The following is a 25,418-nucleotide window of genomic DNA, read 5'->3' on the forward strand; positions in this document are numbered from 1 at the left end:
GTTTCTTAACTGCCCTTGACTGTCTTGCGCTTGGAAGCAAAGTGCCTCATAACATGTCAGGAAGCCAAGTGTGCTGGCGTGCAATTCAGGATTCAGGATGGACTGCAGAAAATACTGTTTTGTTACGGCAACCTGTGCAGTACATTTACTCTGACCAGATGTGAGCAACCATGTGGCTACTCCTTGGCAGCCACAAAAAAACTAATGGAAGACACTCATGATCTTGGTAGCACATCCAGAAAACCTAGGGGCACCCAAGTTTGCATCTGCAGAGCAACAATTGCATGTTAAAGTCTTCCTTCCCCTCAAAGGTCAGGTGTTTCTCTGGCAGCAAGAGCTGCTTTGGCCTCACAGCTTTCTCATGGCTGAATGCCAACAATGTACCAGAAGGAAAATCGGTTTTCCGAGGCAAAACCAAAAAAGATTGCCAGAAAATACATACTGTTCTCTTCCTGTTTCCTAGAGTGACATCAGTGAAATTTTTCTAGTAATCAATGAGTTTGCACAGGTGTTACTCCAAGTGTAACCATAAGACTGTCTAGCTGGCAGAAGTGATAGTGTGTTGGTGGTGACAGGCAGAGAGCTGAGCTCAGCTGCTGCAAGTACACCACTGCAGAGTTGGCAGTCAAAAATCAGCTTGTAGGCTTGACATGAGAATCTGTCAAATAGAATAGGGAATCCTCCAACACCTTCCTTTCTGAAACTGTACAATCACACAAAAAGTCAGAAAACCTTCTAAATTAATTTTTATTGTCTTGGCAACACCACCAGTGAGTCTCAGCTGTTTTAAAAACAACTTTTAGGTTTAAATTTACTGCCATTCTCAATGCATTCACCACGTACAACTAAAGATACTTATTGCTCTTTTTGAAAACTTTCTCAAAGCATGGAAATAAGAAAAAAAAAAAAAACACAAAAACCAATAACCAAACCAAAGCAAACTTCATCGTCAGAGAACATTTATCTCCAACTGTGAATCAAAGAACATTTGAAATTCCATATACGTGTGTGAGTCTAGGCTTTGAGAGTGAACAAGGTAAGCACAGGCATTGCTGCAAACAGCCAGACACAACCTTTGTGAGGGATACAAATATAAATTGACTTCACAGTGAGTATCAACACCTCCCAACAAAGGAAGGGACCTCCCAGGTCCCTTTGGAAGATGCTATCCAGTAGCAGCTGCATGAGGCAAGTTACCACGCAGCTGTAAGACATCCCTGCACATAACCATTTCAGCATGGCGCTAAAAGAAGACAGTTTATCAGAGACGGGAACATAATAAGATTAAACTAGATGACAGAATGGTTTGAAGCAGCACCCCCATGAAAGATGGTGGCACACAGTAAGCATGCTGCAGAAGTGAACCACTAGCATTGCCTAAGCATAAACACAGTGTTCTTACAAGTACAGGGTCACTGGAATCACAGCAAGCACAAGGAACATATTCTGCAGATGCTACACAAAACTGACAGTCACATGGAAACCAGGCAGTCACCACAAAACAGTCACTTTTTCTGACCTCACATGATTTTGCATGCTATAATGCTGAGACACTTTTCTTCATCAGCCACATGACTAGTAGAAGGAATAAAGTTTGGTCAATACCACCAGGGTAGTACAAAAAAAGATACTACCAGAACTGCAAAAAATGAAAGCAGGGGTGGTCATAGCTCTATTGAATTTTAAGCTCTGCTCCAAAATTAGAGCCTTTGTAGGCCATACATTAAACAAATATCTGAAGTAAATTAGGAGAGTGCATAAAATTAGTGTAAAAAGTCTCTTGGTCTATTGAGACCAATATGAGACTTCTCTATGCAATTTAGTATCAATTTATAATTTTTTCCACTCATAGTCATTCCAAAATAGTATTTTTCCACAATTCAGTTTAACTAAGTTTCCTATTAACATCATAGAGTGTATAAACATTTGTTTGGCTGGATTGCTAGCACAGTGACAATTCTGCAGCACATGGCTGTGTGGAAAGGGCCTCTAACATGTTTCTTGTCTGCCTAGAAGTGAAGCTGGTACAAAAATATCTGTGCATACCCTACTTAGCCCCTGCATGCCCAGCTACTTCTTCCTGTTATCATATCTCTTCTTAAACTGATCTCACAAAACCAAGATTTACTTCTAACCATTAATGCTCAATGATCCCGCTTAAAAGATAATTTAAAAAAACACAAACCCTGTTCACACAAAGCATGGCAGAAAGTGCTACCACATGTCCTAGGATGAAATAGCAATAAGCTAAACATGCCAGTGTTGCTTTGTATTCTTCCTAAAATCGCAGAATCATTGAATTGCCTTGATTGGAAGGGACTTTAAAGATAAATTAGTTTCAACTCCCACCCCCTACCATGGGCAGACACAACTCCCACTAGACCAGGTTGCTCAGAGCCTCATCCAACCTGGCCTTGAACACTTTCATGGATGGGGCATCCCCAACATCTCTGGACAACCTGTGCCAGTGTCTCACCACCCTCACAGCAAAGAGTTTTTGTCTAGTATCTAATCTAAACCAACCCTCTTTCAATTTGAAGCCATTCTCCCTTGTCCTGCTACTATCTGCTCTTGTAAAATCTCTGTCTTTATTGTAGGCTCCATTTAGGTACAGGGACAGAGATTAAGTCACCCCAAAGCCTTCTTACAGCCCAGGCTGAAAAACCCCAATTCTCTCAGCTTTTCCTCCCTCCTCTGGACTCACTCCAATGGACTGATGTCCTCCCTGTGCTGGGACTCCAGAGCTGGATGCAGGGTTCCAGGTGGGCTCTCACCACAGCAGAGCAGAGGGGCAGAATCCCCTCCCTCCCCTGCTGCCCACCCTGCTTTGGATGCAGCCCAGGACACGTTTGGCTTTCTGAGCTGGGAGTGCCCATGGCTGGGTCATTCCAGCCTCTCACCCACCAGCACCCCCAAGTCCTTCTGAGCAGGGCTGCTCTCCATCTGCTCATCCCCCAGCCTGAGCTGGTACTGGGGGTTGCCTCGACCCAGGTGCAGCACCTTGCACTTGGTCTTGTTAAACCTCATGAGATTCCCATGGACCCAGTTTTTGAGCTTGTCCAGGTCCCTCTGGATGGCATCCTGTCCTTCAGGTGTGTCAACAGCACCAACAGCTTCGTGTCACCTGCCAATTTCCTGAGGGTGCTCTTGATCCCTTTATGTCATTAATGAAGATAAGAAATAACACTGGTCCCAGTACAATCCCCAGGGGACACCACTTGTCAACGATACCCACTGGGACTCTGATCCATTGACCACAACCCTCTGGATGAGCAATTCCAAACAGTTTTTTATCAACTTCTTTCCAATTTACAAAGAAGAATGTTGTGGGGGACTGTGTCAAAGGCTTTACGGAAGTCCAGATAAATTTTATCTGAAGTCCTTCCCTTGTCCATTGACTTAGTCACTTCATCATAGAAGGGCACTGAGCTGGTCAGGCAGAACTTGCTCTTGGTGAAGCTGTGCTAGCTTGAGTCACTTCCCTGTCCCCCTTGTGCTTAGCACAGCTTTCAGGAGGATCTCTTCCATGATCTTTCCAGGCACAGAGATGATGCTGACAGGTCAGTAGTTCCCAGGGTCCTACTTTCTACCCTTTTTAAAGATGAGTACAATGCTCCCCCTTTTCATTTCCCTGACTGCCATGACTTTTCAAGTATCATGAAGAGTGTCTTTGCAACCACATCAGCCAATTTCATCAGGACTCTAAGGCGCATCTCATCAGGTCCCATGGATTTATGTAAGTTTAAGTTCCTTAGGTGGTCCCGAACCAGATCCTTTATTCATAGTGGGAACAACTTTGCTCCCCCAGTCCCCATCCTGCTGTCCATACACTCAAGAGGTGTGGGAAGGAAGGTTGCCATTGAAAAATGAGGCAAAAAAACTGTTAAATACCTCAGCATTAAGAAACAAAACTGAAATTAATTATAGCTTGTTCACTACATTTGGGATAATATTATGGAAACCTCAAATCTGATTTTTTTATATAGGACAGAGATGGATCACCTAAAATCAAATATAAGCTTGTGATTTTAAATTAAAACTGATAGAATATGCAAAATAGGTCCGAAAATTTTCCCTCTAGATGATTTTCTCCCTGAACTATGAAGCTGAGAGGACAGAACTGAAAACATGACACTTTGTTACATTAACTTTACAGCAGTAGCACCAAACCATCTACATTAAAAAGTACAAAGTCAACTCCAAATATTTTTGTCAGCTTTCACTATTGACAAGTTATACCCAAATTCCACAGCAAACAAGCTAAGGGGTCATCATGCAATGGTTGTGAAGGCCTTTTCAAGTAAGCAGAATAGTCAAACTGCATAACTGTCCCTGTAACTTGATAGTCAACAGAAATGCATAATACAATAAAGATGCTCCTTTACTATGTAATCTTCTAATCCCAGAAGAGTATTGATGTGCAGCTTAAATGCTTGGGAACTTCAGCAGGAAGTCTTGTACAGACAATAGTGATGTTGTATGCGGGACCAACTTTGGTGTCTCCAAAGAAGAAAAGTGATTAATTCAATAGTTGCTTCATTATGATCAGATCAAAAGGCCACTTTATAGCTCTGTCTCTGAAATAGTTCTTCAGACAGAATCAGAGTAACCTCCTCCAACCAAAAACACAATGGAATGCTCATCCCAAACACCAAAAACTGCATTGCAGCAACTGCAAATGGCAAAGTAGAGACTGTGAATTGACCTTTAGAGAACTCTGAAAAGCATGTAAAAATATGAAATGCAGATGAATCTGAAAAATGTTAAGATATTGACACTAATTCTTTTCTCAGCATCTTCCTACCCTGTACAAAAACAGTTACTGTCCAATTTTCAGAACAAAAATTCTAAATGTCTACAGAGAAATGAAATTTTCCACCACTTACTTATGAATAACCAAGATAAATACTAATAATTAGCAATTTTAAAATTAATATACGTAAGATTTACCTGTAATATTTCTCTGATGACAACGATCCCAGTTTCCCTATTGTCTTGTGATTGATTTTTAAGCTGAGGTGTTGGGGAGGTTGAATTTTTCTTTTTTTAACATTCCAGTAACTTTTGGTTAAAACAGCTATATCAACTTTAAGAAAACAGCAACCACAAAACTCAGCTGACAGGAATTCACTGTGTACCAAGGTGAGCTTGTTACTGAACAAGTCAACTTTCTAAGGAAGAAAATAATAGGCTAAAAGCACAGCACAGGCAGAGGAGATGCTTTCAGACTAGACCTGAAGATGTTTTCAACCTTTCAACATCCTGGAAAATTTCAACTCCTGTCTGTTTATTGAGTGATTAAGGACAGCATGGTGCATTTTGACACTTGGAGATAAAGTCAAGGAAAATATCCAACAGGCAGCAGGAAGTGAATATCGTGTTGACACTGAATATCTGCCAAAGTGCAGAGGGCAAAAAGCAAATGTAAGCAAAGATAACATCCAAGGCAGACCAAAAATCAGTGATGTGTTGCTTCTGATGGCGTACAGAAACAACTAAACCTTAATACATGCAGGAAGAAAGAGAAGGAAGAACAATGGGTAGAACAGAATTGATTTTTAAAAAGCTACACACAAACAAGCTGTGCTTAACAACCTAGTCTGAGCTTTAGAAAGATTAACTAGATTCTTCCCTGGGCAATCTTGAAATACTACTTGTAGTAGTATTGGAATCTACTGAAAAGAAAAGGTGAATACCAGCACTCCAGGAAGCACACCTGAAACTTGCAGCTCTTTGCTTTTGTTAAAGCAAGCCCCCTGTTCCACACTACACAAGCACAAGCCATTACAAATACCTACAGTAATACTAGAGTAAACTTGCTCTCATGCCAGCATAAGGCTACATCATGTATCTGAGAAACGTGCAGTAACTACCTCCATGCAGGTACATGCAACCCAAACATTCTCATGCACATTTGATAACTACCAACAAGGTGATAGTAACCGTATCTATAAAGCTCATCCCTTTCCCTAGAGGGTGGATTCAATTATCAGTTCAATAGATATCACATTATGTTATCTTGCTTTTTCCAGTGTTTCAGGTCTAAATAAGCAAGGAAACTTGCTTCAAAAGATCCTTACTTTTTCTTTATGCCAGCTACTTGTCATTCTTGTGAATGTATGAAAAACCACCAGCCATAAACAGTATTAAAGATAACACTACTTAGCAGAGAGAAGAAAGTTGTATTTGAATGTTAGAAGTAGTTTAAAAATTCATAGTCCTTTAAATGAACAAGAGAATTGAATGAAGGAACAGAACTTCATTATTAAGTAATTTTGTGCAGCTGACTAAACACTAGACCTCCCAAAACATACCAATAACAGTACATGTATGGTAAAAATGGAAGAAAAACCAACCACAGAAACACAACTACCATACATCTGGCATGTCTCTACAAACAGGCGCACAGTCCTCTTCCCCTCCACCTCTATTTTTATGAAAAAAAAGGGAGTCATCTCCCTTACAAATATATTCCCACTTGCCCTTACCCTCTCATTACTTCTAAATGACCTGATACATACCTGCTGTATGTTCAAAGGCCATGGGCTGTAAACTTTACAGCATAAATTACAGACCAACAGAACTGTATAAAATGAATAATATTAATTTGAAAAGACATCCTTGGCAACACACAGCATGCAGCACACATGTGATACTTAAAGTGTGTCACCCTATTATCCCCAACTTTTTAAAAAGAACATATAAAAAAGACAGAAAAACTGTCTAATACTGGAACACATAAAGAAAAAAAAATATAGTTTGCTTACTACTTTCCAAATAAAAGCAACAGTCAGAAGAACTCTCCTGCCTCAGCTTTCTTTTTCCCTGCAAAAAAGTCATGATGACAGCACAAAGGATACTACTTAGTGCTACAAGTCAAATACAATTCAATATAATTCAAAGCTCCTGCTTTGAATTCTGCATGATTCAAGCAATGAAATCTCATACAGAGGCACAATCATTCCTGCAAGAAAAGATAAAAATTAATATCTCACAATTATTTTATTTAGCAAATGAATCCAATAGCAGCTAGGAAACTATGATGTTCTTCCTTGCACCGTACTTTGCAGATCATCAACTTTAATAATCCTAAAACACTTCCTACTTGACAATGACGGTCTTATTTTAGCAAGTGAATTTTCCTGTCACTAGGCTACTCCATAAGCTTGCGAAACTCCTGTGCCTTCACTTAATCTGTAGCTTGCTTTAGTACAGATAGCCATACACAAGGAACTTTAAAGTAATTTCCACCTACCTTACAAAGGAGGCAGAGAAAATATTCCTTCACTTGGCTCTCTCATTTATGTTACCATTACACAAAGCTTAAACCAGAAGTGCATTAAGAGACTCTCCATAGGGTAGCCCCGTCACAGTGCAGCCCCACACTCATCAACACAGCAAGTAAGGGCAGGCAACACAGGTTTCCATAGATGAAAGCTTCACTCTGCAGCAGAATACACCTCCAAGTTTTTTTAGAGATGGCCCTGATGAGCCAGACAGAAAGTACCACCAGTATTGAAAAGGCAGCAGAAGGTTTGCAGCAAGGTGCAGCTACGGAAGGCACTGCTGATATGAGGCAATCACACTCCCTCTTTTCCTCCAGCATTTGACTGCTGCGGTGCTTTGAGCCTTTTCAGAACATGACATAGCTGTCATCCCATCTCTTGTTCTACTTTGACTTATGACCTCTTATTAGTTACCTGCTTCCAAATCATGAGAGCATTTCAAATTAACATTACGCCTGCACATAAGCCTTATAAAAAACAATGTGCAGAAACACAGACACAGATTCAATAGTTTGTCTTCCTGAAGTGCTGTGCAGCATGAAGGATTGGGTTTTTGCAGAAGAAAAGGTGGCATGGCAATATGAATTTCTTTCATATTTCAGACTATGAAAGAAAGAGAAAGGAAAGATCTTGCAGCTACTAAATCCTCCACAGATAGCACCAGCACACAGCTCTCCCTGCAATCAATGTGGTCTTCTTCTTTCAAAGGAGCACATGACTTTAAAGAAGTTATGACCACAGGGTTATCAGACAATATATGGGCTTCTCTATGATCATACTCTGCTAAGCAATTAGGTCAAATGGTGCTCTTGAAAATTAGTTTAGTGCAACTGAAGGTCAAGGAATGAAAGCACACGGGGGAGATGAAGCAGAAAAGAAGTAGAAGGATTTAACTCTCAAGCACATACAAAGCCCTTGCCAGAAAGAGTAGTTGCACAGTTGCTAGAACTTTGTAGTGTATGAAAGGAACATTCTTGGCACTGAAAAACTGGCATCTGTGTACAAATAGAAAAAGTGCTTCACATCAATGTGCTCACCAGTACTGTCTTGTTCATTCTAAATTACGCTTTTGTCAATGGATTGATGTGGTTTAGTTGTCAGGCAAGTAAGTAGATTTTTGTTACTTTTAACCAGAACAAAGAGATATTACATGCTTTTACAGACTTCTGCAATTCTTAGGAAAAAAAAAAAAACAACATAATCTTTTGCATAAGCAGGAATTCTGATGTCAGATTCTTTTTCTTATATTCACATTTGGGTTTTGGAATGCAAATTTGAATGAGTGAAGTGCTCTGGGTCTATGTGGGCAGCAGATGTTCAGAAGAAAAGGCATACTGAAAAAGCTGGAGGCATTACTGAAGGTTTGATGATTCTGTTCTCCTGGAAACCCATGGATTACTACAGATACAAAACAGAGACACACTAACAGCTTTACACATGGCTGCAAGAAATTGACAGAATTATTCTTCTGGAAGTCATCAAAGATTAAATTCTCTTTCCTGCTTTTTCTAGCACTTTGAACAAATAACATGTTGAATAGATGGGCGAGAGGCAAACACTAGACAGGCAGAGACAAAACCTTCTCTCCTTCCTGTATGCATATAAACAATCCACCTCTGTCTCCAGTTTCATACTGTCTATCCAGCACTCACTTGTACAGTCTGGGTAACACCAAACATGCATACTTGTCACTGTGCCAGTAGACAAGACAAGAAATGCAAGTTATCAACATTGCTGAAACTTCATACAAAAGACCCAGTAATGGTCAGACACTATTTTTATGCTGTCCAATCCAGTTACTGCCTGGTAGGAACAGCAATTACATTATCGAGGGAAAGGAGGGTTATAAAAACCAAAACAAAACGAAAGCAAAGCAGCTGTTGGCTATTCCTTTGTAATCAAAAGCATAATATCTAAAGGCTGTAACTTCCACACTTCAGATGCAGTAAAACCTTTCACTGCTCAGGAGAAAAACATTTTTTTCCTGGTTCCTTCCTGAGAATTCATTTTACCATAGGATTATATTTCACTTTAAAGTTTCATCTAATATAGTTCAATGTGACATAAATGCAGAGGCATTACACAGAGAGACAGAGAAGCTGAGAGTTAGTTTATACATTCTTCTCTGTGGTATGCTCAATTTTTTTTTTAATTTTTCTTTTTAATATGAGACTAAGCTATAGTGCAAAGCTCAAGAGCTCTTAGCTTTCTCATATGCAGACAAAAGCAGGGCTACACCACACTTTCACAGCTGCATTGTCTCTCCCACTTTCACAAAAAGAAATGTCATGGTAGATTGAGTGAATCTTGGTATTCTGTGGTTCTCTCTCAAGTGACACTTCTGAGTCACTAACCTTTGATACATGCATTCTAGAGGATTTTGGAGCTGCTCCTTTGCAGTTACAGTAGGAACAATAATAATTCACTGAATGTAGTGACATGATAAATGTAAAATGAACACAACCAGTATGAGAACAAACTCAGTCTAAACACATGTATGATTCTGGGTAAAACTTGGGGATGGTTAAAATAACACAAAAGTGAAAATGTGAGATGTTCCTATGCCTCAAATGCCTTAACAAAATACTTAAGTAATTATCAAACTACAGAATGTGAAGAGCTAGATAGTACTACAGAAAATACTTTTGACCAAAGTCTACTCATAGGCAAAGGAGTTTAAAATACCAATATGAAGTCTATGTCAGAATGTAGAGGTATTTAGTGTATAAGCTGGAAGAATGTGTATGGCTGTAAAATTTCCAAGGCAGCTGTATATCAGCCATTTCCTATTAATCATGCCTGGGCTGGAGCCTGTAGAAGCCCTTTTGGTCTGAATACATGTACATCTGCTAAAGCCTTTTCAGAAATCATCTTATACTACGAAAAGTGGAGTACTCACACTTGTTAGCAGTTGAAGTAATAACAACATAATGCCAAAAAAAAAAAAATTAAATTGTAGAGTTAATCTAGCTAAATGTTTAAAGACACATGTGACATAAGTCTGACTCGGAACTGATCATAAAAGCTAAGTTATCACTAGCTCAGAAAATCTTAAATATGCAATATATCTTAATATGCTCACCAGGAGACTGGTGTGCATATTAAAACATATGAGCAGAACAAACATTTGATTTTGGTGATGCTAAAGACTGTTCTTGCTGGTATTTCATAACTAGTGTTTTGAGTTACATGCTTCTCTCTTCAGCAATGGGTTCTGAAGCATGCCTGAATTGGTGTTTGTCCTTCAGCTTGGGGAAGAAAAGTCTAGTGATAATTCTTATCTAGACCTCATATAATGATAATTCACACTAGACCTCACTTGTGTGATCCACTCTTTCGTCAAAATGAACAGCCTTTCTTCCTTTCACCTTTTCAGAAATTCCCTATTTAGTAGCGTATGACCTATCATCTTAATGAACAATAACACTGTGCCTATAAGCAGCATTCCTATGGAGATTTTGACTCTGGAAGGTATCTATGTTGAATGGCCACAAATAAAAACAGAGAAATTCACCACCTTTACAGCACAGCTGCACCTGTTAAATACATTAAACAATGCTAATGTAAGAAAATGTTTTTTTCTTACTTATCCTATAAGTATAAGTAAGAAAGTATATCTTCTTACTGTATACTTTAAGTATACTTGAAAAAAAATCACTTAATACAGTCACAGAGTATGGATCATTCAAACACTTGCTAGAAAAATGATGAAATCTAATCACTAAGAGCAGGAGTGAGGATAGACTGCAAAGCCCCAAGAAGATTATGACTCAGCTTTCTCTAGAAATTATACAAATTGAGAGTGTAGAAAGGATTTAAAGTTTGGTTACTTTCTACTTCTACCAGGTATGAAGAATCACTAAAATACACAGGTGTATTACTAACATTTTAGTGTTAGAGCATAAGGAGAAACAACCTCCTTATGTTCCACAGAAGATGTCAGAGTTTCTCCTCCAGTTATTAACTTGATATGAGCTAAATATGTTAGAAGCTCACAGAGCTATAAACACATCACATAAGCCAGTGATAAAAATACTGCTTTTCTGTGACTTAAAGGCAGCATTTTAAGATGACATGGCATTACAAACAAATCAGTTTGTGTCACAAACACAATGCTCTTATGCAAAGTGCCTTAGTAACTTCCATATACATTATGGTTTTATGAGCCACTATTTAAAACCAAGTAATTGTCTGTGTCCCCAGATCTTCAGCTTTTATTCACAGATTCACAGCTATCCACGTTTGTAGACAAGCTTGAGCACTTCAGAATTTAGAACATAAAACAAAAAACAAATTAAAACAAAACAAAACAAAAAAACAAACAAAAAAAACCCCACAAAAAAAAAAAAAAACCAAAAAACCAAAACGAAACAAAAAAAAATTCCAAGTTATCCTCTCTGACCCCTGTGCAAAGGGGGGCTTGTCTGGCTACCCTGTGGCTGCTGCCACAGGAAAACATACTCAGACTGTGCTGTCACCAGTCTCATTGTCCAGGGTTAATCACAGTCAGGTTTTGCTTCCCAGTTCAGAGCGGCTCTTCCATGCGGTCCTAGCTGGCCAGACCGGCACAGCACTGATGCTCAGCACACTGGGTGCAGGCTTTTCAGCGTGGTTTAGTAGGCTGAGCCAGTACCTGTCACAAACAGAGGCTTCCCCATCCCACGGGCCCTGCATTCCTGTGCTGTGCTGGTGGCTGGCACTGATCCTTGTCTGACATGCCCATGCTGACCCACTTCAGGGAGCTCAATCTGTAATCCCCTCCTGCTTCCAGGCTGCGCTCACAATGGTGCCAGTGCTAGCACAGGTGAGCACTGCTCAGCGGGTGAGGAACAGGACCATCCCATCCTCTGACCCTTGAGCTAGGCTGGCTTAGCCACCACGGGTGGGGTCGCAGGCAGGCAGAGCAGCACCGACCAGGAACTAACACACCCTTGGGAGGAACTGTAATGTAAAGGTTTCTTTCTAGAGGAACAAAAGAGGCAGAAGAAGTAGACCAGCTTTTCAAGATAGAATCTGGAATGGTTTGTTCTTCAGCTAATGTTAGTACTGGCAGCAAAGCCAGGAAAAGAGATATCCTTCTTTCAGGCAAGAATGTGAAGTAAATAGTATCAGAAGGCCCTTTCAAATAAAAAGCCATGAGAAAAGATGAGACATAAGGAACTGAGCCATTCCCTGACGTGCTTTCCTTTACCAGGAATCAATGGCAATTCTACACAGATGGCCCTGCTCATGAAGATAAGAAAATATTGTCAGATAGATAATACACCAACAAAGTCAACACTCCTATACCAAAATGTTTGAAGTCTGTGTTTGCAAGAAATAAAAAACACAACAAAACAAAAACACATACACACCAACCCAAAGCAAACAAAACTAAATCCCTAAAAGAAAGAGAAAGCTGACAGAGAGAAGCTGAAGTATCTATCTCTAGGATTACATCTGCACCACCTTATTTAAAGGTAAGGTGATGCAGATGTCAACTTGGCTCCTGTTGTGTGCCACAACAGAAGCCAAGTGCTCCAACAAAGGAGTCCAAGTCAGCAAGAAGAGAGGTATTGAAAGATAAAATTTGTTACCATTCAAGACTTCATTTTTTCCTTATACAGTAATAAACCCCCAGCCTTGCTGGTAGAGTTATTCATTGTTGAATTCTTGGCCTCAAAGTTGTAGGACCCAAGTAAGACCCACACTAGTATTCTTTTCCCCTGTGGACAAAGGGGTGTCATGGTTTGACACTGGCCAAACACCAGGTACCCACAAAAGTCACTTGCTCACCCTCCCCTGCCACAGCTGGGCAGAGGAGAGAAAAAAATTAACGAAGGGTTTGTGAGTTAACATAAGAACCATGAGAAAACTCTCCAAGGGAAAAACAGGCTCAACTCAGAGGTACAAAGTGAATTTATTACTAACAAAATCAGAGGAGGATAATGAGAAGGAAAATAGGTACTTAAAACACTTTTTCTTCCCTCAACCCTTCCCTCCTTCCCATCAACAGCTCAGAGAGACAGGGCATGGGGGCTTTGGTCAATTCATCACCCAAGGTTTTCTTCCATTGCCCTGGGAGAGAAGTCTCCTGTGAGTCCATGGGCTTCCTCCCACGGGAGACAGTCCTCCATAAGCTACTCCAGTGTGGGTCCACTCTCAGGAGCAGCAGTCCTCCCAATACTGTAGCAACGTTAGTCCCTCCCATGGGCACACAGTCCTCCCAAAACTGCTGTGACTTGGGCCTCTCTTTCCACAGGGTGCAGTCCTCCAAGGACAGGCTGCTCCAGCCTGGAAGCAGGGCTCTCTCCCCACCAGGTCTCCCACTGGATCACAGCCTCCTCCAGGCATCCACCTGCTCTGCCCTGGGCACCTCTCCCACAGGCTGTGGGTGGATCTCTGCATCCCCCCTGGATCCCCACAGGCTGTGGGTGGATCTCTGCATCCCCCCTGGATCCCCATGGCTGTGGGTGGATCTCTGCATCCCCCCTGGATCCCCACAGGCTGTGGGTGGATCTCTGCATCCCCCCTGGATCCCCACAGGCTGTGGGTGGATCGCTGCATCCCCCGTGGATCCCCACGGGCTGTGGGTGGATTTCTGCATCTCCCCTGGATCCCCATGGCTGTGGGTGGATCTCTGCATCTCCCCTGGATCCCCATGGCTGTGGGTGGATCTCTGCATCCCCCCTGGATCCCCATGGGCTGTGGGTGGATCTTTGCATCCCCCCTGGATCCCCACAGGCTGTGGGTGGATCTCTGCATCCCCCCTGGATCCCCACAGGCTGTGGGTGGATCTCTGCATCCCCCCTGGATCCCCATGGCTGTGGGTGGATCTCTGCATCCCCCCTGGATCCCCACAGGCTGTGGGTGGATCTCTGCATCCCCCCTGGATCCCCACAGGCTGTGGGTGGATCTCTGCATCCCCCCTGGATCCCCACGGGCTGTGGGTGGATCTCTGCATCCCCCATGGATCCCCATGGGCTGCAGGGGCACAGCTGCTTCACCAAGATCTCACCATGGCCTGCAGAGGAATCTCAGCTCCAGTGCCTGGAGCACCTCCTGCCCCTCGTTCTCCACTGGTTGGTGTCTCCATGTTGTTTCCCTCACATGTTCTCACCTCCTCCTCTGGCTAGAGAAAAAAAAAAAAACAAACCTGTGCCCCACTTTGGTTTGATTTTGTTCTTAAATATGTCATCACAGAGGCATTACCACCATCTCTTATTGGCTCAGTTTTGGCCAGCAGCATGTCCATCTTCAGAGCCATCAGGGATTGGCTCTGCTGGATGTGGTGGGAAACTTCTAGCAGCTTCTCACAGAAGTCACCTCTGTGGCCCCTCTGCCACCAAAAATCAGGCTGAGCAAAACCAACACAAGGGGGAAAAACTCCACACCTTGTCACCCACTAAACCTGCCACAATGATTTAACGTAGCAGAATAACTTAATTGTAAACTATGTCAGAATAAAACATTATCACTTAGCACAGAATTTAGCTGCACTCAGGTATACCTACATGGCTAGGCAAAATAAGCACAGTGCCAAATAACAGACACCACAAAGGATACACATGATTTGAAGATTTATGCATTGGCTTTCTTAGTCTCCTTTAGAAATACATAATTACAAAATACCATATCAGCAGTGAAGTTCTCTAAAAACTTTAGCAACAGAACGGAGAGAAGAGATGAGAGTCTCCACACCACTTCTCTGTAAGCACAAGACAGTTAAAAGTCACCAGTTTCCAGAACCTGAGCAGACTTTCTCTGTCCCTTAAGTGTTAACTTCAGAGCACTAGTCCAACAGACTGTGATCTGGGGAAAATGTCCCTCTGCTATCAGTTCTCATGGCATGAAAGCAGGTACTCTAAGTGCATACTTCTACAGGCACACCTAGCCAGTATCTGAAAGCTAGAACAACCACTGACACTTGAGAGGAAACTGAGGAAATGTACACGAGTCCAGATGCCAATTTAGATACCAGGCAGAAAGCAGAACTCCAAGTAACTCATGAAAACTTAGAAGCATACATTAATAGCTCACAAATAAAGACATAGTGGAAATAAAATATTTCCAGTACATTGGTTCAGTTACAGGCTCTTAGCCTCCTGTTTAAGCAAGAAGTGCACAGACAAATGCTATTGCCCCAAGTAATTTTTATCCTTTCCAAAACCTCACTCCTCTGCATAATTCAGAAAAAAAAATCTCAAACTGTAATTTCAATCAGTATGTAAAAAGTTATAATTTACATTATGAAGTCTCCATCTTTGGATAAAGCATACAGATCCCCATAAGTTCATGAACACCCAGTAATGAATTTTACTTTCTGTTAAATACATGCAAGACCATCTGAGCTTCATAACAAACAGAGGTTTGCACCTGCAACAGATGGCACTGGGGGAGACTTGCTCTAGAAGAGTGGCACACCACTCTAGTTGAGTGGCACACCAGGGTCCCTGCTGCTGGTGGTCAAGGCACCTGTGTGGTCTGGACAGCCACACAGCAACGCTTCCTCCTCAGCACCACTGCCTCTGGAAGCAGAAATGGTTTGGCACATCAGCTTGCACAAACAGGAAGGAAAAAGGGGAAGGAAATTAAACTTCTCAAACCAAGAAAATAAGGCTGCAGGCCACTTTGTGTATTACTCACTGCAGTGTCTTACAGCACTGCTGTAAACCATGTGAGTTAGTCTGGGACTGGGTGAAAAGTACCTGTTATAAGATATTCCCTCCAACATCAACGTGCGCCGCAACCAAAAAAAACCACAAAACCCCAATGTGCCAATAACACCACACTTTTAATACAACAGGACAACATCCTCAAGGACTACAATATGCCTGGAAACTTTGAAAGACAATGTTTAAACTGATCCAAAACACCAACAATGACTGTAGCCTTATTAGCCTTCTCCTTTTCCAGAACAGAATCATGCAATTCTTTCTTTTAATTTTACAAGCTCAATCTTAATACAATTTAGATTCCCTGTTCATACTGGTCTCATTTCAACAGGTCCCATAAGGTAATTTTCCTTAAGGCAAGAAGCCTTTCAATTCCAGCCTGCAGAACCATCTGTGAAAATTGCAAATGTAAATATAGTTTCTAAAGTTTGTTTCACCAACCATTTTAATTTTTCCAGCATATTAATAATATCAGACCACTCCAAGCATAGTGGTACAAGGCTAAATGTACTGAAGTTTTAAATCTTCTTTCTCAAGAAGCTTCACAGCTTCACCACCTTAGCTTAGCATCTCTTATACACTTTAGAAGAGTACAGCAGTAATCTCTTTGAAATGGAGGGACAAGACCTGCAAGTAACATGTGAAGGAGGACATACCAAGGATTGCAAGGATATGGAGAGATTCCTGCCCCTACAATTCATCTCTGTCATTAGTCTGTACCATAACTGTACCAAAACCAACAGAAATGTCACCCAACAATTGACCAAAATGTGCAGGCTCCACTCATGCTGTATCGCCTCATAGACAAGATCTCAGAGTTTAGCAACATCACCTCTATTAGACTTCTTGGCACAGGCCTTTGTACCCAGTTCTGCAAAATTTCACATTATGCCAAAATTCACTACGTAAGTTAAACAAGCAACAAAATAGTAAAGGCTTGAAGATCTTTAGGCTTCGTCTACGCTTTTCTCAGCTTCACCCATCTCAGCCACAAACTCATCATAGTTAAGTATGACCTATTAAACTGCATGGAAAGTCAATGAATGTTGTTCAGGTTTAGTGGATAATCCTCCTTTGTGTCACCTATCTTTGTGCAAGGGGGACAAAACACAGTTTGAGAAACAGTTTTATTTGAGACCGAGCTCCTGCAAAGTCACTACCATCCAGGAAACAAGCTGCTGAGCCAGTGCTTTAACTGGCATCATTTCTTCAGAATATAAAATTGTATCAACAAGTTGCACAGGTTTTCTAACCAAGCCAGTTAAAAACAGAAAGACAACTGGATATTAAGCCAGGGTCTCACAAAAACATACAATTTCCTCCAAAAACTGGTACAGCTTTGAGTACTTCTGACTAACTGCAACAAGACTTTGTGAAGATTACTTCAATTACTATTCCACCTCCCATAGTTCTCCTAATTTCCAGCTTATACTTCCTTGTTGTCAGTTTATGCTCTTCTGTCTTTGTAGTAAAGCGACTCTTTACCTCTGTCCCTCCTGTATATTTAACTCAAAGTAGATTTATTGAGGTAATCACAACTCCATGCAGGCTGAGATTTCACAGTGCTTTCAGCTGATCTGAGAGTGTACACCTGCCATAAATTAGAAATAAGGTAGGGTATTTTTTCCCTTTGACAGCAGCACTACACTAAAAAAAAAAAAAAAAAAAAAAAAAAAAAAAAAAAAAAAAAAAAAAAACCTGAACCAAAACAACCTACAGAGAAACACAGCAGAGGAAAGAGATACTGATCCTTTCAATCACCAACACTGTAGCCTCAGCTTTGTTCAAAGCTCTCATGAAACAGTGGTGTCAGCCTCCCCTTTCTAGGCTAAAGGAGCCAACTTCTGTTCAGTACACATAATTCCAGCAGAGAAAATGACATACTCAACATCTGTGAAGAGAGAAAATAGGGAGAAAAACACCTATAAATCCCCACGAACACAGAAGGACTAATCTGGAAACTAGAAGGACAGATTGAAGTTTCAGCACACCCCTAATATGCCTGTTCTGGTACTAGTCATGCCTCACTGAGCCTGGCTAGAAGAAAAATCAGACAAGCATTTCTATCTTCTTCCTGATGAGTTTAGATTTACAAAGATTTGTGCATTTAAACTGAAAGCACAGAATAATCAGCAAGCTCTAGCTTTTATTACACTGTATTTTAAAGGACATACAAAGCAGACATTATTCTTCCACAGAGAAAGAAATAAAGTAAGCAGGACCAAGTTATACCCAAAAAAGCATCAGCACTTCTTGTGCTTTTCATGAAGCAAACCTCTCAGCACATTTTATACAGCAGGAATTGTCACCAGTGGCATTGTATGGTGACAGCTCTTGCAGCCTGCGCAATCAGCAGCTTGCAGGTAATTGTGCATTTGTGAAAAGGAAACATTTTTAGGCATGTCTGGGAGGCAAAGTGACTTGAGATGCATAATTTTTGCAACCATGCTTTCCAGTTAAGAAACCTTCCTTTTCAGTATCCATGCAACCATTAAAGCCAGGACTTACAGAAATGCATGGAACAACCAACTTCTCCTCCAAGGGTTGATAAGACTGATAAAACATGTACATGGCTCACAAACAACACAAAAAGTGTTATTTGATGTAATTTAAATTACACAACATTCAATTCTTCAAACAAAAACAAAAGAGCACACAAAGACACCAAACAACCAAGTTTCCTGGTCAAACAGGGACTTTGTCATCAACATTTTGAGTTCCTTCTAAGGTCCTTTTCCCTGAAAAACTCATATAGTCCACTCAATTTAATTAATTATCATGTAGTACTAAAATGCGAATAAAGTAGTTATAAAACCAGTGAATTACACACTTGCAGTATTTATCACTACGCCTGTAAGAAACACACAGGAAATGGGACCGCAGAGGTCTGCACCTTCTGCTTCTTCAGTTTAACCATTTTACTGCTGCAGGAGAAGGAAGGTTAACACATGCCTTACAATGGAGCAATGTTACTTTCTTATAGCAAGAAAACACAAGGAAACAGAAACTGGAAATTTCAGTGTACCACAGTTAAAAATTTTGTAGTTCACATGCAACAGTTTTAGCCTTACAAAACCATCTTTCACATTTCTCCTTCCCTTCCCCCATATGACTTTCTTATACATAGGAAAAAATGTTACACGATAAGCTTTTAAAAGATGGCTGTCATGGGTTTTAAATGTGACAGTTTTGAAAGGAACTATCATCTTTGTGATATTCACAATGTGTTTCACATCCTATAAATCTCACAACAGAGCCTGACAGTACTGACACAATTTTAATACATAGGCTAGTTAGCAAGATTAACTTATATTGTCAAGCCTGGAAAGAGCCATGAAGGTCAAAATCTGGTTGCCATTCAGGTTTGTTTGTATGGGTTTTTTTTTCAGTGCTTTTACTTTCCTCCCAGTACAGAAGTGCAGTGTAGTTACTGTGTTTGGATAGATGACAGGCAGCCTCTGCAGTTGTAAAAAGCAGTGCAAACAAAACGCAGTATCTGAATAATCAAAACCACATACATTCATGCCTATATATATATATATATATATATATATTTGTACATTCAGCCTACATACTCCGTGTTTACAATGGAAATAGTTTTCCAGGGAAAAATAAAAAAATAATCCTTTTTCACTCAGCTCTGAAAGGTAGAGGAACATCTAACAAAATGTAAATACATATTTGCACAGCTTTCTGTTCTCTCTTATCAACATCTTCAGCATGTTATCCCAGGCATTTTTCTCTCACGACTGATAAAGCCACTAGGTACATTAGGTAGCAGAGTTAGGTTGCTGCTTTCTACTCTTAGCATCTCTGCCTAGTGAGCTACCAAGCAGTGTAAGAGCAATCTCCAAAACTGGCAAGATTCAGTGTAGCTTTCCTTTGACAAGTTACAAGTGTTTCCCTAGTGAGCCCAACAGGTCCAAACAAGCCTGACATTTAAAACTGTTAGATACCTCTTCCTACTTTCTGAATCAACAAGAATCTAAAAATTGCGAACCATAGTGCAATGCAAATACCATTCTTCAATTCCAAAACTTCACCTTAAACTCTGCATCTCTTTTAGAAAGCACATGAAAGCTTGAAGGAAAATAAAACAACCAAAAATACCAAATGTGGGTGTTGGGAGTGAAGGAAGAAGGAGCTGTCTATATGATCAGGAACTCACACAGACACAGTATGTATTTATAACACAGCTTTGGATAGCTCTTCCTAAAATTATTTAAACAACACCACATTTCTCACAATACTGTATGAATTCCCAAGAAAGACCAATCATGGGAGGTAAAAAAACATATCTTGAAAGCTTCAGTGTACTTTGAAGGTCTTTACTTACGTGCTCACCATAGTGAGGTTAAATTTTAATACTGCTGAACTGGAATTCCTGACTTTTGGGAAGACTGAAGTAAAAGCACTGCAGCAGCATATTTAAAATGCATAGTCACACCACCTGCAACTGCAGGCAGAATTAAAATGACAAAATTGTTTTTAGTAAATTTTGTTGCTCTTCCAAGATAATGTTTACCATCTCTTAAAACTTCATTAGGTTAGATGGTTAGATGATTACTTAACACACCTGTAGGTAGCCTGCATGTGAACAGGTAACACGTGTAATTTCATATTTATAAGAAAGATGGAAGACAAAAAAAAAGTGTATGCAACACACCATACATTAATCAAGAGCAATCTTCTTATATGCTCCAAAGGCAGCATTAGATTCATAAGTCTCCCAAGACTGTATTGGTACAAAAGTTTAAGATAAACCAACCTTAACAGCCATGAACTTGTCAGGAGAAATCACGTATGGGCAAGAAAAATAAATAAGGTTGATTCTACCAGTATTCACAATTGCAAATTTATTTTTTCTTATTCTCCCCAGGCATAAGTGAAAACAAACTAAAGACTAGAAGAAAACTCAGACTTTTTGGTAACAGGACTATGATTGTTTATTGTTTTTTTCTGAAAAAGCATGGTAAAATACCAGAAAACTAGAGAACACAATTAGTTTAGCCCAAGTGCACCATCATCCCTTCTTATTTCCAACAATGCTAGGTTTTATGCTAAGCAATACTTTAACCTCCTTTATTATTTTCTATCAAAAATTTAATTCACACAGCCCATTTGCTTTCTTCAACACACCTTTCTTATTTAAATGATTTTTTTATTCTAGTTACTGCCAGAAGTATTATAATGTAACCAAGACTTAAATTATTTACAAGGGAAAACAGTGTAGATTATTAAAATTAAAATTCACTGAGCTCTCTCAAAAGGCAGGTTGGCCTAGGAACTTAGGGATCTTTTCACTGAAACACAAGTCCATCAATAAAAACTCACCTGTTAATTTATTCACCTTCTTTGCTTCATGCCTGCAGCTAAGTAAAATGAAATAAAAGCATTCTTCCAAGAGAAGGGGGAAAATCAGTTGATTTTGCAAAATGGAACCTTTCATCACTGCTTAGTTGAAGTATTAACCCACAATTTGGGTTCCCAAATGAATATAAGAAATTTTGAAGTCAAAGATGTTTTTGATATTCACTGTTTTTTCAGTTTTGAGCCTCAGGTTAACTACATTTATATGCAAACCTAACAGTCAGAAACCTGCTAAGGGATAAATGAGAAATGGAAAGTGACAGATTTACAAAAAAGTATTTTGTGCAACCCTAGAAATTTAAGTTCAAAAAGAAGTTAAAAACACCACTGTTTTAATACTGAAATAAACCATACAACAATTATCCTCAGGTTTGTTTACTCTCATGGTTTTATGACAACATTTCACACTGGAATAATGCTGGTTTCTTAAAATGATACTGAAGTGAAAGCTTTGGCCCTTTTCAATAACAATATTCCATTTTTAAAGGAAAACCTTGCCATACATTTCACAATGTTTTACTATCCACCGGTATTTTCTCACATATGTAGATAAAATTGAAGAGGTTCTTAGATTTCTTTACTCTTTTTCAAGTGAAAACTAGAGCAGGTTTTAACATTCTTTAAAATTCATAAAATATCATAGGTTTAGAATGCATGCCAAGCTTCCATAGCATTAGGATGGATAAAACCCCCAGTGTCATAATACCCTGTTGGTAAATGATCAAAATGAATATACCATTTTTAAACTGAATGCCATTACCTGACACTCTGCCAGTTTGAAACCCTCCATTTGTTCTGGTTTCTTTTGGTTTCAGTGCTTGCACTTCCCGTACTGTAAAAATGAAATGCCAGTTCTCCACTGCTGTGTCCTGGAGCTTGTGACTTGTGACTCCCAAAAAACATTTATTTGAAATGTATGTATGCATGTATTTAAACACTTCTTACGTACTTGGCCTAAGGGCAATTGTTCTATTTCATAAATACGTATTAGGGAACAAACACTGCACTGATACTTCCTCTTTAAAAAATACAGGAGAAATTACATAAACCTTAACACCTTCTAAATTTGAATATTGACACTGTCTTCTCCCTGAAGACCCACAATATATGTGTGTCTTTATTGTGTTCCATGAAGTCAATAATTTATCAGTATCTGTAAGCGCAACAATGGTTTTATTTTTAAGAGCCCAGAAACCTAAACCTGAATTTTTGAACACTGTGTATCCCTGTCAAAAAAACTGGAGATCAAATAAGAGCAATTTTAGGGGCCAAAATAATTGTTTAGACCACAAAATCCAAACTTATGCTTCAGCATGATAATATGTCTTCCTATCAAGTTATCCAGCAAGTTAATATTACTTCACAGTCTAACGCAGTCCTAGAATGTTACTCTAGATGTATGAAAATGTCAACCCAGAACACTATGTGGAAATAAAAGTACATATTTATTGTCAAAGTCACATAAACAAATTTGTATATAAATGGGATGAAGTTTACTAGAAATACAGTGCAACTAACTTTCTTATAATATGGGGGGCTTCTTGGTTAGTTGTTGTTTGGGTGGCGTTTTGGGTTTTTTTTTTGTTTGGTTGGTTGGTTTTTTTGTTGTTGCTTGGGGTTTTGTTTTAGTTTATTCTTATTTTTATTTATTTTTAAGAAATCACGACTGGACCCTTCACTGGAAAGGTACACAGAGGCAGATATGGGGGCATATACTGAATGCCCTATGCTAACTGAACACTGATCCTATGCTTTGAAATCACCAGGATGAGCACTAGAGAAGGGTTCTGCCATACTGGTTTGCTAGAATGCCATTGGATTCCTCCTTAAAGAAGGGGGAAAGAACATGAAAAGGACTCTCATGTAACACAATTCAGTGTTTTAACTGTCTTAAAACATGGAAAGCACTGAAAAAAACAGGACATGACTAATATCGTGAGCTTGGAGAAGCTCACGACTACACAGCATTCAAGAATCAAGGTTCAAGTAGGCAGCTTTGCATCTGCAGTGCTCTGCTCACATCCCTTACTCTGCCTTCCAGCTCCAGCAGCGATGCCCAGTCATCTTCCATCACAGATATAGATGGAATACAGAGGTTCTCTCACTTCTTTAACAACGTTCTCAAAGAAAAATCCAACACGCAATACAAACGTAGTCCTTCACCCTATGAACAATGCAAACTTCCCTCCTTCAAGCCCAGCCCGTTTCCAGTTCCCCGCCCGGCGAACAGCAGCGAGCCTCGCACAGCCACAGCTGCGCCGCCGACAGCAGGTTCGCCCCTACGAGCCGCACGGCACCCGGGAGGGCGTCGAGCCGAGCAGGTACCACTCAGGAACTATCCCTGCCCAAAAATCTCATCAGACCCGTGTTAAAAAGGCAAAGACGCGGTAACTTCAAATCCAACTCCCTTTTCTCTCTTCGGGCACCTCAGACATGGTGGAAAGGCAACACGGGTATAAGCCTGCCCTTGCCCCTTGCTCCGGCGCGTTCAGAGGCCACGGCTCCATCCGCCCGCACCCACCTGCCAAGGTCCTCGCCCGTCTCGTAGTGCTCCTCCAGGTTCTCCTGCCGGAACACCGTCATGGTCGCCGCCCGCCGCCGGCTTCAGCCCCTGCTCGGCGCCCTCATCACCAGCGCCCCGGAGCCGCCCCGCGCTCGGCTGCGCGCCCTGCGGAGGAGCGCGGAGGTGAACGCCCCTGCCCGCGGTCCCTCCCGGCGCCGGGGGCGCTCCCCGTCCTCCTCACCCGCCAGGGAAGCGGCACCCGCGGGCCGAAGAGCGCCTCCCGTGTCCCTGCCCGAGCGCAGGGAGAAGAAAGCGGCGCCCCGCGTCCCCGCCCCTTCCCCGGCAGCCGCAGCCGCAGCCGCCCAGTTTCCCCGGCGGCCACCGGAGCCTGGCCATCGGAGCCCAGCCGCCGGCCCGCCGCATTCCTCAGTGGCTCCGTTGCCCTGTCAACCGGGACGTGCCGCCAGGCCTGCGGCAGGATTCCCCCCCTCCCGCCCCGGACACCTTCGCAACCTGACCCCGAGCGAGGCGGGGGATCCCCTCCGCGCCGCCGGACCACGGCTAACGGCGCCGGTTCTCCCCTCCGCGGCGCAACCCGCTTACCCGCTCGCCCTCCCGCCGCTCCGCGCCCTGGGAAGCGGCGACGGCGCCGCGGCCGCTCCCGGCCGGCGCTCGGGCACTCGCGGTGCGGCCGCGCGGCCAATGAGGAGCGGCCCGCCCGCCGCGCCGCCCTCCGCCCCTCGCCGCGGCCTCCCGCCCCTGCCCAGCCGCCGCCTCCGGTCGCTTCGGCCAGGTGCGCCCACCCTGCCCCGCTCGACTCGGCACGGCTCGGCACGGCGAGCCCGCGGCGGCGGGACCCGCCCAGCGCGGCTCTGCGGGCGGCTCCCGGCACTGCGGGCGGCTCCCGGCACGGCCATTGTGTGCGCGCCCGCTGCCGCGCCCTCCCTCCTCCCGCGCCTCGGGCAGGGTGAGCGGGGGCCAGGGCAGCAGAGAGACTGGCGGCTGCTGCCCTCCGCCCACCCGCTGCTGGCATCCTGCTCTACCAAAATGAGGTCCCCACCCCAGCGCCCGACCCGTCCGGAGCCCCCAGGCCGCTCCAGCAGCAGCGAGATCAGGAGGGCAGCTGTAGTTTGGCACACGCCCGGGCACACCGAATGCTTCCGGCCCCCACGGAGAAGGGTGTCTCAGCCACTGGCAGCGCCCTCGGGCACCTCAGAAAGCAAATGCTTACGTGCTGTTTGCAGGTATTCTCTCTCCAGGACACAATAATCACCCTTTTGCAAAATACAAGATATAGTCTACTCCCTCTACAGGGTGTTTGCACCTTATACTTGGCGTTTTCGTGTCATCTTACGTGCTTCTGTTGCTTCTCTCGCTCAGATTTCCCAGCACGTTATGCTTTCTGTACTGTATTGATCCCATGCCAAGTTGACTACTGATTACATCCTAGAGACAAATGTTTTTCCTAGTAGCTCTATTTTCCTCCTATCCATTTTATTCAGCCTTTGAAAAGTAAATGACGTCACATAACAGAGCAACTTTAAAGTTCCATCTGAACTTTGGAGGTGTTCGGAGGGAGAATTGCTCATCAAAGGTAATGGGAAG

The 25,418-nt window shown here is 42.0% G+C and overlaps 1 protein-coding gene across 3 annotated transcripts in view; it reads right to left on the reverse strand.

The window, feature by feature from the left end:
* DAPK1 (death associated protein kinase 1) overlaps positions 1-23,893 on the reverse strand; it is an 88,598-nt gene extending 64,705 nt beyond the window's left edge. For all 3 annotated transcript variants that reach the window (XM_053931865.1, XM_053931866.1, XM_053931864.1), the window contains exon 1: positions 23,832-23,893. In XM_053931865.1, coding sequence (XP_053787840.1) covers positions 23,832-23,893 — 62 coding nt within the window. The remainder of the gene's footprint in view (positions 1-23,831) is intronic.
* Between the last annotated feature and the right edge of the window lie 1,525 nt (positions 23,894-25,418).

The sequence above is a fragment of the Vidua chalybeata genome, chromosome Z (assembly GCF_026979565.1).
Source record: "Vidua chalybeata isolate OUT-0048 chromosome Z, bVidCha1 merged haplotype, whole genome shotgun sequence".
NCBI lineage: Eukaryota > Metazoa > Chordata > Aves > Passeriformes > Viduidae > Vidua > Vidua chalybeata.